At 33.1% G+C, this 13178-nt stretch overlaps 1 protein-coding gene across 1 annotated transcript; it reads left to right on the top strand.

Annotated features, from left to right (window-relative positions):
- Nucleotides 1–2904: 2904 nt before the first annotated feature.
- On the top strand, nt 2905–12490 carry LOC111515142 (uncharacterized). The gene is made up of 2 exons (XM_023171378.2): nt 2905–3641; nt 10646–12490. Exons 1-2 carry the CDS (start codon nt 3212–3214, stop codon nt 11491–11493), a joined length of 1278 nt encoding a protein of 425 aa, XP_023027146.2. The 5' UTR covers nt 2905–3211; the 3' UTR covers nt 11494–12490.
- Nucleotides 12491–13178: the final 688 nt, after the last annotated feature.

Here is a 13178-nt window from a genome sequence, read left to right as displayed (position 1 = left end):
GGAACACTACACAATATAGTATATGAAAGAGTCCCCCCCATGCCCCCTCACGGGTTAAGTGCTCTGAGTTGTGATGTGTGCAGAACATCCCATCTCGTCCATTCACCCCCGCTCCCCCGGAGCGGTCTTCAACTTATTGATGGGCACCTCTAAGATGGCCACTTCAGCAAGATTGACATCTGACCTTCTTTGGTCGAAAGTCAGCCTCTAGGTGCTTTTACTTTCTGATCTGTTGAATTGTTTTATCATGACTATGAAAGAGTTACAGTATGAAATTTCACTTATAGATGGAAACTACCATACTCAGTGGCGGACGTCAATGTTTCTGTATAAGACACTTGTCTTATTAACTATTCTGCACCAAACATAATTACAATACAAGAAGTACTCAATTATTTCATAACATATTTAGCAACATAGTAATGAAAATCGTAACAATCAATAACTCTCTCTTGAGAGTTAACGATTATGCTATAAAATCATTGAAAAATGGCGTTTATAATGTGACATTTGAAAAAACAAAAAATCCTACACGTGTATACACTTCTTTTCGTGGTTCCAATTCAGACCGATCCGCAGCTACAAAAGCTACCCCAGGTGTTGCTAAAGGATCTCTGGGGTTCTTAGCTGACCTTAGACTTCGTCTGATAGTTTTTGTTCTCCTAAATATTGCTTTCACGTCGTGTTTCTCTAAGATTCTCCCAATGCGGTCTGTAACATTTTCAACCAACCCAGCTGGGGTTACTTTGGCGTGCTCTCTCAAGAACATCCAAGAAGGCTAGAGTCCCTTGGGCTTCTGTGAATTGGATTTTTGAATTCATGAAAAATTATCAGGAACGGGTCTTTTAGAGCAAGCGGCCATGAAACATTATTGTTGGCGGCATTATGTTGATGACGTTATGTTGATGACATATCTAAACTCTCTCGACCCAAAAATCCAATTCACAATGGAACGAGAAATCCAAGGGACTCTAGTTTTCTTGGATGTTCTTGTGAACAGACGTGAAAATGGTACATTGGGCCACATTGTACAGGAAACCAACACACACAGACAGGCACCTGAATAAGAACTTTTATCACCAGCCACATTCAAAGAAAGAAGTAATTAAACCGTTGGTTGAGAGAGCACGACGTGTTTGTGAACCTGAAAGTCTCCCCGAGGAACTCAATTACCTGAAAAATGCCTTAAAAGGGAATGGGTACAGCGGAAGAGAATTTGAGCGTGACATACGATCCAGGAAAGAGAACGTCAAAATAACAATATATACCATGATGACACTCAAAATAGAACGTGAAAGAAAAATATGTATTTCAATATTGATGAAAGAGCAATTTGAGTTTATGAATTGAAATGTATAAGAACCAAAAGTATGTAAACTTTTCAAAACTGAATCTTAAATTATATCTCACTATTGACCAATCTATAAATATTCTGTTCTCACTAATTTTATTCCAGATTGAGTAATTCCTGCCAGAAGTTATAAAATGTCTCTTCTCGACATATTTTTATCGAGCAGAGAAAGCCAAAAACTTCCTACAATGACATATCTGGGATAGATTAATGCGAACGAAACGCACCTAATATCAGAAGAGAAGATTCACAGATGTAACATTACTTGTAAAATATTTTGATTCATATTTAATGGGTTAACAGTGAAGCAAACGTGTTCACTCACCTCAATTTGAATAATTCCATTCAAATATTCACATAACAATAAAATAGTTCACAACGCATACAAACTGCCATTGTTGATGATTCTAGAATATCATAGATTAACAAATGTAATATGTAATTCAATGCGTGAAAAATGAGAAATAGAACTTTCTATGCTTTTTATCACTTTTAATCGCAACTAATGTTGTAACTGCATTTTCCTCCTATGAGGACATTTTCAAGTAATTACAATAAACTACCACGTAGTAACGGCTACATCCATATATTTATTGTAATTCAAAGCAATCGGTAGACTTTCATGCATTTGCATACATATCCTAAAATAGTATTTTATGAGTGTCATGACAATTCATATCTCCCTTTCAAATCTTTATTTACATTATAACATAGAGTGTGCCCCACTGTACCGTCACACGAACAGCGATCTTAACGGTATCTAGATCTAGCATTATTTTAAATGAGCGGCCCACGTTAATCGAGTAGATCATATTAGTCGATAGATTTGCATGAAAACTCTACACCAGTAAGTTGCTACAGCAGTTTAAGCATCTTTTGAACAATTTATGTTATGGTCATTTTACGATTTGTGTTTTGCACCAAGAAAGCAAATATTCTCATGTCAATTGTTACTGTGATTTCATCTCTTGTCAATCAGTTTTTTGTTATTATTGTGGAGATTTTGAGTTGAAAAAAAACTGCAACTATACCAATAGGAATGGTGGATATATATTGACTATATCACAGCATAGGCAACATTTACCTATGCTGTGACTATATCAATTATCCACGGATTCGCTTTTTTAGTACTTTATTCAATTTGGTACATTTTAGTTCGCTTTCAAGTACTTTTTTCAAAGAGTCTTGGCAACACTGGTCACATATAGTAACAAAAAATATAAAAGGTTTGTTCTTGTTCTAACATCCCAAAACGTTTGGAAACTGCGCAAGACATGGTGCGTACAAACAAAAAATCTCAAACAGTCCGAAATAGTCTCGGACACTTGTTTAAACCAGAACACTTTTGAGGAGACTACTGTGCCACCTATCGTATATATGAAGAGATGAAGACGGGAAAATACTATTAATCATGTCCATTTTGTTATGTAGCGTATCCCTAAAGTCAGCTCAAATGTTATCTACCCTCAATCATCAATTATTCAAATAAAAAAACATCCTAGCAAATAGCCCAAACAAATTTCCACATGAATGCGCATGAGCAACAGGAACAGTTGTCAACAGTTCAGCCTCGAGAGCAAGAACGATTCGGGACGGTTCAAAACAGTTTAGGATCATTTCGCAGTCAAAACCAGAACAGAGGATTCATCAGTCCGAAATTATCCTCAATTCCTCAATATAAACCAGAACGCTCTATATCAACTGCGCATGATCCTGACGTCCTAGAACCTGAATTTCGCAGAAGCAGAACCAGAAAGTTATTTTTTTCATTCCACGTTAGATTTATTTTTTGGTTAACCCAGGTTAACCAAACACGTGTCACTAAGTTAAACAGTTAATTAACAATCTTGAATCTCATCGATGGCAGTGAACCAGAAAGTAGTTACCAACAACCCTTCCGGAAATATGATGGGTTCTTCTGATTATATAATAGATCCAGCTGTAAGAGAAGTCCATTATGATGATTTTAATAATGATATCAAAATGGATATAGTAAAACACGAACCTATGGAATCGGTCTCTGACTTTGAAAACCAGACATGTTCTAGTAGTGATGAAAAATGTTCATATACCTCTTCCTTAACTGACTGCAAAAATATACTAGTTAAAATTGAGAATGACAATGCTACCTATGAGACTATCAAAATTGAAATAAGTGATGAGAAGTCAAGTGAATGTAACATTTTAAATATTTGTGAATGTAAGGAAAGTTTTGTTAGTGAGGTAGACCTTATCAACCATATAAGTAAGGGATGTGTCAAACCAGACCATTCTGACTTTGATACACCAGGTGAGGAAATTACTTTTTGTTTATGATAATGCAAAGCAATGAGAAAAGCTAAGGTAACAAAAGATAAAAAAACTATTGAAGTAACACAAATTATGTTCAACTTATGTTTCTGAATTGAGAGATATGCGACCTCTTAAGAACAAGAAAAATTGAGCGTGACTCTTTCAAGACTGACCGTATACTAGTCTTCTGTACAGTTTTACCCTTATATCGATTTCTTTCAAAATTTTTTCCAAAATTTTCGTTTTGTATCTTCCTTGAACTACTCATTTCGAAATGAGCAGTGAAAAAGATGTATCCTTCTCTATTATGAATGGTAAAACCTATGCAAAAAAATATTCATCCATTCTTAAAAAATGTTTTCAATCATTTTTTACTTCACAATCTTTGTCTACCTTTACTCTTTTTGATGACCAAGGCAGACATAATCAGAGCTTGTAGATCCATCCTTCCTGTCTACACAATTGAAAAGGGCACTTTATTGATCAATATCACTAAGTAATGTAGTGTACTATATACAGTGTGTAACAATGAAAACTTGACAGAGCCGTTTTTGAATATAAAAAGTAAGATTTTTAAAAAAGCTCGGACACGTCGATTTCTAATTAAAGGGGGACACCTTTCAGACTAATCAGATTTTTTACAGTATGCACTCCCTTCGGAGGTTGTATTTCCTCTTCAAGAAGTTGTAAATAAGATTCACCAGTTGAATTTTCATCAATGAAAAATGGACCTATAATATGATTGCCCAATATTCCGGCCCACACATTCAACTTTTGGGGATGTTGGGTATGTATTTCTGCGTATTGTCTTGGGTTTTCATCCGACCAATAACGGCAATTGTGACGGTTCACGCAATCATTTAAATAGAATGAGCTTTCGTCCGAAAAACAGATGTTATATAGCAGCTCGGGATTTTGCAATAATCTCTCACTCATGCCCTCACAAAACTCCTGTCTTCGGTCAAAATCATCCTCATTGAGTTCATGAACAAATTTAATTTTGTAAGGATGGAATTTGTGGTTTTTAAGGATTCTCCATGAGCTCATATGGCTTATTCCGGCCATTGCTGATAAACCTCTGGTACTTAACCTGGGATTGGCGATGACTTCACCAATCACTCCATTCGCATTATCGTCATTCACTACCCTTCTCTGAACATTTCTTTTCTTATTTAAACCGAACCTGTCTCCCTGAATTTTGTGACCAAATCCAGAACGTGATTTCTGCTTAGGTGTTTACCAGGGTTTTGCTTGTTAAATAAAATTGATGTTCTATTAGCATGTTGGTCGTTGCCAAAAAATAAAGCAATAACTGAAACCCTTTCAGCAGTAGTGTAAGGCATTTTTAAACAAATAACAATACACGACCCGTTTAAACAAAACAATCGAACGATTTACTAATGAAAACGGGAAGAAGAGAAGTGGGTATTGATTTTAAAAAAGGGATTTTATTTAACAAAAAACTGATAAGAAGAACTGCTCGAAATTTTTTTTATTTAGGCATACAAGTTACCGAGTGGTCTGTCTAATTTATTATTAACTAGGCAATTTTAACTTCAAATTATCTCGAAAACTAATCGTTACAAAAATTTTATTTTAATAGAGTTGTAAAGGTATTCGAAAGACCTTTAAAACAAGGTGCCACTCGGCCTACTTTCCCTATGTAAATTGTAGTACGCACCCCCTCCGAGGGGGTGCGTACTACAAAAAATCTGATTAGTCTGAATGGTGTCCCCCTTTAATTAGAAATCGACGTGTCCGACCTTTTTTTAAAAATCTTACTTTTTATATAAAAAAACGACTCTGTTAAGTTTTCGTTGTTACACACTGTATTGTGTCGATAATATTAATTATGTAAGGTCTGACTCACCTGTCAGAAAGCACCATACTAAGATCTTTGATGGACTGATATAAAATTAATATCACCAGGAAAACCTGTCTTTACTTCTTTTTTCGTTTTATGAAATTTTAGTTGAATATCATCCATATTATTTTTCTTTATTGAAAAATTGCTAATGAAAAAAGTATTGAAATTGTCAATATTTGCTGTGATGGTATAATTCGAATTGAAAATAATCAGATATTGGCTTATTCCTGTAACTCAAGATATCTCAAGAATCTGAATGAATAATTCAAATGTTTGAGATCATTCAAACGCTATAGTGGAATACCGAGTGAAATGAAAAGATAAGGGAGTCAGATATCATGTTTTTGACATCCCCATGATATAGATATCAAATGAAAGGATTCAAGGGTGAAAAATTCAAAATGGCAGAAAACAAGATGAGCATTATAACAGTTTTGAAGAGTTACAATTCGTCTAAGTTTGAATTGAAAAGAAGGAACGTGTCCAGCGATAACTGAATATTAGATGTTTTATAACACTACTAACATCATCTGGTAATTGATATGGGCTGTTGGGTTGTGTACCAGCATATATTTCCAAATTATGGATGTGAAATGATACATTCCTAATCTGATAAAATATGTCATCAAGTTTCAATTGCCTCATTGAGCTTCTGTAGAATTCATCGAGTAATTGCCTTCAGCCTTCAAACCTCCTTGAAATCTATGCTGGTGTACCACAAGGATAAATTCTTGGTCTTGCCTTACTTGTGATTTATATATATATATTTTTTTTTTGTACCTTGGGAGCTGTCTGACTTGTCCATTTAGTCCAAGTCTCCAGAAAACACTGCAGCCTCTTGGGCTTATTGCGTTTATTCTCGCATCTTCTCATGACACCCATTCCATCAGTCTCGTTCCCTGTACTAGTTTGTACAGGTTCCGTGTTGGATGTTCGTCATATTCTTCTGGGCGTAATTTTGTATGTCCATATATTGCCTGCCTCCTGTGATTCTGTGCCTCACATTCGCATAAGATATATGGAGCTGTTTCTATCCCTTCGTTGCATAATCTGTAGCTGAGGTCTCTGTTGTACAGCCCCATTTTATTCAGGTGTCCTCTAAGCGGACAATGACCCGTTAGCAACCCTGTAATTATTCTGAGCCGATCCCTACTATATTGAAGTAGTTCTTCGGTTCTTTTCTCGGACGGTTCCCTAATGAATGTTCTACTGTGTTTGTTGCCAGGTACTTTTGTCCAGTACTCTGTGTGCTTCTTATTGGTCCTTGTCCTAATCTGGTTTCATACCAATGATTTTGGTACCCCCAGAGCTGGTTTAGGACCTATATATGAAGTTGATGATCCGCGTCTAGCGCATTTATCAGCTTTATCATTACCTGTGATTCCTGAATGCCCTGAATGCCCAAATTTACATTATATTAGAGTCTAGTTCACATGTACTTCTTTTTGTAACATTTTTCAGCCCTGTCCAAAAATTACGACCAAGGTGTCAATTCAATTCGTATTTTTGCCTAGAATGTTTAAGGAAAGGTCCGAAAACGCGCCGATAAAAATTACAAACAATTACGTGAAAAAAAAATGGGGCTTTAGTTTTTTCTGAATATCTTGGAAAATTTTCAAAATTTTGGAAATTTGAAAAAAGATTTGAAAAGATCAATGAATTTGAAAAAATGTCCCGACTCCCGAAACTGTATCTCGATTATTTATAATTTTTACAGAGCCCTGAAAATAGAGCCAAAAGCGGGTAGTCTGGCTTCCGCGCGCCTTTCGTCGCTCTAACATAAAAACAAAAAAATTATTTAAACATATTAAATGTAAATATTAAGGAATGAAAAAATTCATGTAATGTTGGGATACATCAATAAACAATAATCCGCAGTCAAAAAATTTTTATCCCAATTTTAACGTTAATTATAAATTTGTTAATAACTTTTTCTGAATTGAAAGTTAATATAAAAATCCCTATAATTATTAAACTAAAAACCTGGCATTTTTTTCCTTTGGTGAAGTTATCCTTAATAGGCAAAAAAAATAGATTACCGTTGCCAAAATAAAAAAATTGTTATTTTCTATTTTTTTATTAAAAATTGAAAATTTTTCACCTAATTTTATTAAAACAACGATAAAAATAAAATAAAAACAACGATAAAAATAAAATAAAAACAACAATAAAAATTAATTGGCGCTCCGGGGCCACACTGCTCCCACACTTTCTGAATTCATAAACTTACTCAGAGCACTGTATAGAAGTAAACACAAGTGAATTCACATCCGGTCGGCGTCTTGATGTATCGGGTCGAGATTTTATTTTTTGCCGGGCAGGAGGGTGTCTGCTAAGAGCTATTGTGCACCTCTGCACGAGGTTCGATCAAAAAATATGTGACCATAATCTGACTTCATCATTGCTACGAGGAGCTCACAATAAATGTCTCAAATGATTTAGGAATATATATTTAGTAAAGTAAGATTATACAATTTAGGTCAACAACTTATACTAATCTATTCTGAAGGTTTTTCAGAATGAGTTTTTGATTTTTTTTTAACATTTGTTTTCAAATTTCTATTGGCAAATTTCAAAGTACGATAAATTCTCACTCTTGTGAAAAGAGAAAATAAATAATCCTGATGAAAATTATCACAAGGGTGAGAAATGTTGATTTTTGAAAACATTGTTTTGAGCTGGTTGCCTATGCAATCATTGGCACATAAATTATAAAAATTATAAGGAAATTCTGTCTCTAGATGAATGATACTTTATAAAAATGAATCTGGGGAGGCATATATAAACTTCGAAAGTGAATGGCTTCTGTATGCCTTGAAATAACTATATACATTTGTTTCATTCAGTGTGATACTAGCCGCTGTGGCAAAATTTGTACATAATTTATATGAATGTTTTCTTGAACATTTTCTTAAAAGATATCCACAAACATAGCCCAAGCTGTTGCCTTCGAGAAGAATGGCTAGAGTTCTGTAATCATTTGTCTCTACTCTCAAAGGTTCATAGGGATTTTTTGGAACTTCCACAAGAATCTTCATTCTATTTATGTTAGCATCTGTAGTATTAGATAGAATCTCACTAGTATCTTCTAGACAGTTAGTTCCTTCTGCCTGTGTGAAATACTGAATAGTAAATTTGTTTTTGAAAGCTCTGGTAATTTGAACAGAAATTGGGTTTCTGGCATTTCCACAAGTATATTTCTCTGTTGACCAAAATAATTTTCCACATAGTCCTGATTTATATTCCTCGTCCTTCACTATGTAGGTTTTTCCAAAGTTGCAGAAATGCCGAAATTGTTATCTGCCACCCCTCAATGAATCTCATTTGTCCAGTCGTGTTTTTTCCTTTTTTTGATATGACAGTTAATTTGCTGAAAAATATTTTCATTTCTTTCAGAAAATCAATTTGTTTTGATGTTCTGAAGAAAGGTTTATTGAAATGTTGGACATCGTCATATTGATTTGAATTCAAAATATCAAACACTTTATTCATTTTTTCAATGAATATAGCCGTCCCATTTTTTCAATGAATGTAGCAGTCCCGATTGCTGCTGAGGTAGTTTAGCAAACGTTTATTCTATTTGGTTTTGAATCGTTTTCCTGAAATAACTTTTTTATATTATTGGGTTGGTTGTTAATCAAAACTTCAGTATAAAATACAGATTTCTTAGTTTTGGGTTGCCTAGTTTGCTAATTATGAAGGGTGTCTATCAAATGAAATTCTAATGTTTTTTGTTATTGATAACAGAATGTAAGAATAGACATATTTGCTTTTTATATATTATTTAGAACATATAAATGGAAAGTAGGCTCCAGAAAAGGTTATTTGAATATACATTCGATAGTTTGGTTTTGCAGATATTTTAGTGAAAGTAATATTTCTCCTACAAATACATGCTATTCAAATCAAAAACTTATGTGGTTCAACAATTATTTTCCTTTGTGGATTTCTAGTGGAACTCTGATTGTTTTGTCATGTTATATCATTACTTGTGAGGCATATACTATTTGGTTCAATTTCATCAAATTAATTTCATTAAAAAAATAGTCTGCATATTAATGACCCCACTATATGTGGTCTATAACAATTTATTTTATGATTTTCGTTTTATGTTCATTCCTTCAATCTTACATAATAAATACTAGAAAAACATACCTTTTTTGTTGATTTAAAATCGAAAAAAATTAATGCCGACATCACCCTGCAAATTACAGGGTTACAAATACAAAACCACCACTTACAACGACTCACTCTGTAATAATACTCCATGCCTCAACTTGGCTCGCTTGGTAAATGCATCAGATTTAGTCAGTTGCGCTGTAGGTCGACTGAGCATAAAATTGGAGATGGGGAATCTTGACCCAAATATGGCGGAGAGTGAACTTACTTGTGTTTCCTTCTATACAGTGCTCAGAGTATGATGATATGTGCAGAACTGACTGAAGAACGATATACTAAGTGATACTCTAATGAAAGTTGTCAAGGAATAGCTTTTACTTGAATAATTCTTTTTCATTTTCGGTACAAACACTTAGAATAGGCTAAAGAATAATATGCCTGAATTAGAAACCTTGCAAGAGGTGCGATTCAAAAATTATTTTTCTTCCTCCATCCAAATTCATTTTCTGTACAGACACTTTGAATGGACTGTGGAAGAATATACCAAAAGATGAGTCATTTTTCAATGTTTAAGGGGTGGTTAATATTCAAGAAAAATTTGCAAAATTTCTGATTGTTTCCTTAAAAATGTTAAGCCAAATTCATTTGCCCAATGGATACTTGGAAGAGATGATTCAAGGCCTACTGAGGAGTAGTCTATACTAGAATAAAATTTTCAAAAATTCGGATTGTTGATTATATTCCAGTACAAATAGTTCGACTAAACAATACTAATCTATACAGGATAAGTTCAATTGAAGTAACAAACTTTGAGTGCCATAATCCACTCATTCAGTGTTTTTTAAAATGAGACTAATGCTAATAACATCTACAGGATGTTACAATCTTGCTGTAATTGATCAATCTTGATGTAGATATTTGCCTTTTTATTTTATATTTCACTTCTATTCTGCTAACCAAATATTTTGCCATACAATAAAATTGCATTTAATGGAAATATTGTTTTTTTTTTTCAGATTTTGGATCGCAGCAAGAAATGTCTTGCAAAAATGAAATTACCGATGAAGAACTTTTAGCCGGTGTATCACAGGAAGGCCCATCTAGCTACAAAATCATTTTGAAAAATTCTGAAACTTGTAAAAAGCAATTTCGCTGCGAAGTCTGCTTGAAATTTTTCACTCGCAAGAGTGCTTTAAAAACTCATGAGAGATATCATACAGGAAAGAATTTGAATTACTGCAAGTTCTGCCCGAAAACTTTTAGTAAGTTGTGTAATTTGAGAAGTCACGAAAGAATACATACAAACGAAAATCCATTTCGATGTAAACTGTGCCCCAAATCTTTTAGTGTACAAAGTAAGCTGGATATCCATGAAAGAACTCATACAGGTGAAAAACCATTTCATTGTGAAATCTGCTCCAAGTCTTTCAACCGATTGGACAATTTAAAAGTTCATATAATGACTCATACAACGGAAAAACAATTTCAGTGCCAAAGCTGCTTGAAATCTTTCAGTCAACTAAGTTATTTGAAAAACCATGAGAGTATTCATTTACAAGATAAGCCATATCGTTGTAAATTCTGCCCAGAATCTTTTGCTCGTGGACGCTGTTTGAAAAGCCATGAAATTATTCATACAGGAGAGATACCTTTCCAATGCAAAATTTGCTTGAAATCATTCAAAAGGCTTGAATATTTAAAAAGTCATGAAATAAGTCATACAGGAGATAAACCGTTTCATTGTGGAATCTGTGCAAAATCATTTTCTCAGCGGCGCTTTTTAAAAGCTCATGAGAAAATACATACAAAAAACAAATGTAAAGCCAGGCCAGCTTCAAATATTTCAATAAAGAAAAGCGTTTGAAAAATAATAAAGATGTAGCTTTCAAAACCGAGATATCCATATTTGCAAACATTCTGAAAAGAGTAAATAATATTTTGATAAGTCAACTCAAATTTGAAATATTGGAAATACCTGTGTGGAAAGCTGTATGTATGTCCATAATTATTACTAGATTACTAGATAGTAAAAATAAACAAAAAAATTAAGGTCCAGGAAAAACTTGGATGTTGGACCAAATAAAGTGGATAATGGTGTGATAAAGAGATTCTTGTAGAGAGTATTTCAAACAATATAATATTTCATCTTTTGCATCAGTCTATTTGAAATGTGTGTATGTATATGTGTTTAAAAAAAAAATTCATATCGAATAAGAGTTTTCACCACCAAAATACGAAAATCAAAAACCAGTTCCATGTGTCAATTGCGAAATTAAAAGTGACTTATTCTGGGCCAAAACACGTTGGTCCAAAAATTTACAGTAATCTTCCTGAATATGTAAAGGATTCAAAGCAACTGTATAATTTTTAACAAACACTGAAAGCATATCTGTTACAAAATTGTTATTATATACTATCAGAGTTTTTTAAATAATCATTAGGTCTGTTTTTCTTTTTCTATTGCCTATTCCATTTTTATAATTTACTTATAGTATCTTTATTTTATCGTGTTGATAGTTTTCTATACAACTTTATATTGTCTTTACGGAAATAAAGTATTATTATCATTACTATTATATAAATATAATATATAAAATGATTTACCACCAATGTGTCCACGTAATCTATTTAGGTTGTTGAAAAGCAGCATTGAACAATCTTCAAGTATTATTGCATAAATGAGAAAACCTACAAATCAAATTTCATTCATTCCATAATTGTAATTTTTATAATTTATATCATTGTTATAGATTTTATGATCCTGTATAGTAATTACCTAAACATACATGCTTGTACTGCATATTTCTGTACGAGGAAAGGTAATTAAAAAAAAATAAATGTTTGGAGAGGTGCAAACTGAATATTTTGCTTTTTTTCTTGTATTAAAACATTGGCGAATAAGTGATATATGGGTATTTTGAGTAAAATTGAGAAGTACTTTTTTATTTTATTGATTATTTGTTTATTTCTTTTAATTTATAGGTATATTCTATTTTCATTTTTTTTTGATTTGGTATTTGAAGGAACTGAGCTCATATAATTTTTTTATTTGAAGTGATAGTTTGTTATATAGTTTCGGACCTATATAAAAGAGGTTGTTTTGGGCGAGACTTTTCGTAAATAGCGGTATGTCATTCGACTGGTTTGTTATAAATCGATTTGTAATAGTTTTGTTGGAATAGCAACCATTGGTTCATATGTAGTTTTTCAACGTTAAAGATGTCTAGCTCTTCGTAAAGCCTATCAGCGAAGAAATGTTTGGTTTTTTGAAACCTATTTCAGTATACAGTTCTGAGTAGTTTTTAAATTTTGTAATCCATCATTATATGATCCTCCCCATATTACTTAACAGTATCTATATATGTATATATAAGTTTTAAGTTTCGATTGCCAAAAAATGTAGGAATCACACGTTAAAAGGTAAGACCTCGTTAGTCCTTAGCTCGCACAAGTTTTTCAACTTCTGAGAGTTGTCGTTCGTATGGGGGCGACAGCTGATTAACAGAAAAACAGATTTTTTTTAACAGATGTAAAATTTTCGAATTAATT

Source organism: Leptinotarsa decemlineata, unplaced genomic scaffold, assembly GCF_025532065.1.
Source record: "Leptinotarsa decemlineata unplaced genomic scaffold, Ldec_3_MD MMD2_tig00026307_RagTag_RagTag, whole genome shotgun sequence".
Lineage (NCBI taxonomy): Eukaryota > Metazoa > Arthropoda > Insecta > Coleoptera > Chrysomelidae > Leptinotarsa > Leptinotarsa decemlineata.
This window is presented reverse-complemented; position numbering and strand designations above follow the sequence as displayed.

Excerpts from the sequence above, each read along its gene's own strand:
- LOC111515142 (XM_023171378.2), top strand. The coding sequence starts at position 3,212 with ATGGCAGTGAACCAGAAAGTAGTTACCAACAACCCTTCCGGAAATATG. Across the intron at positions 3,642-10,645 it reads TTCTGACTTTGATACACCAG|ATTTTGGATCGCAGCAAGAA; the intron begins GTGAGGAAATTA and ends TTTTTTTTTCAG.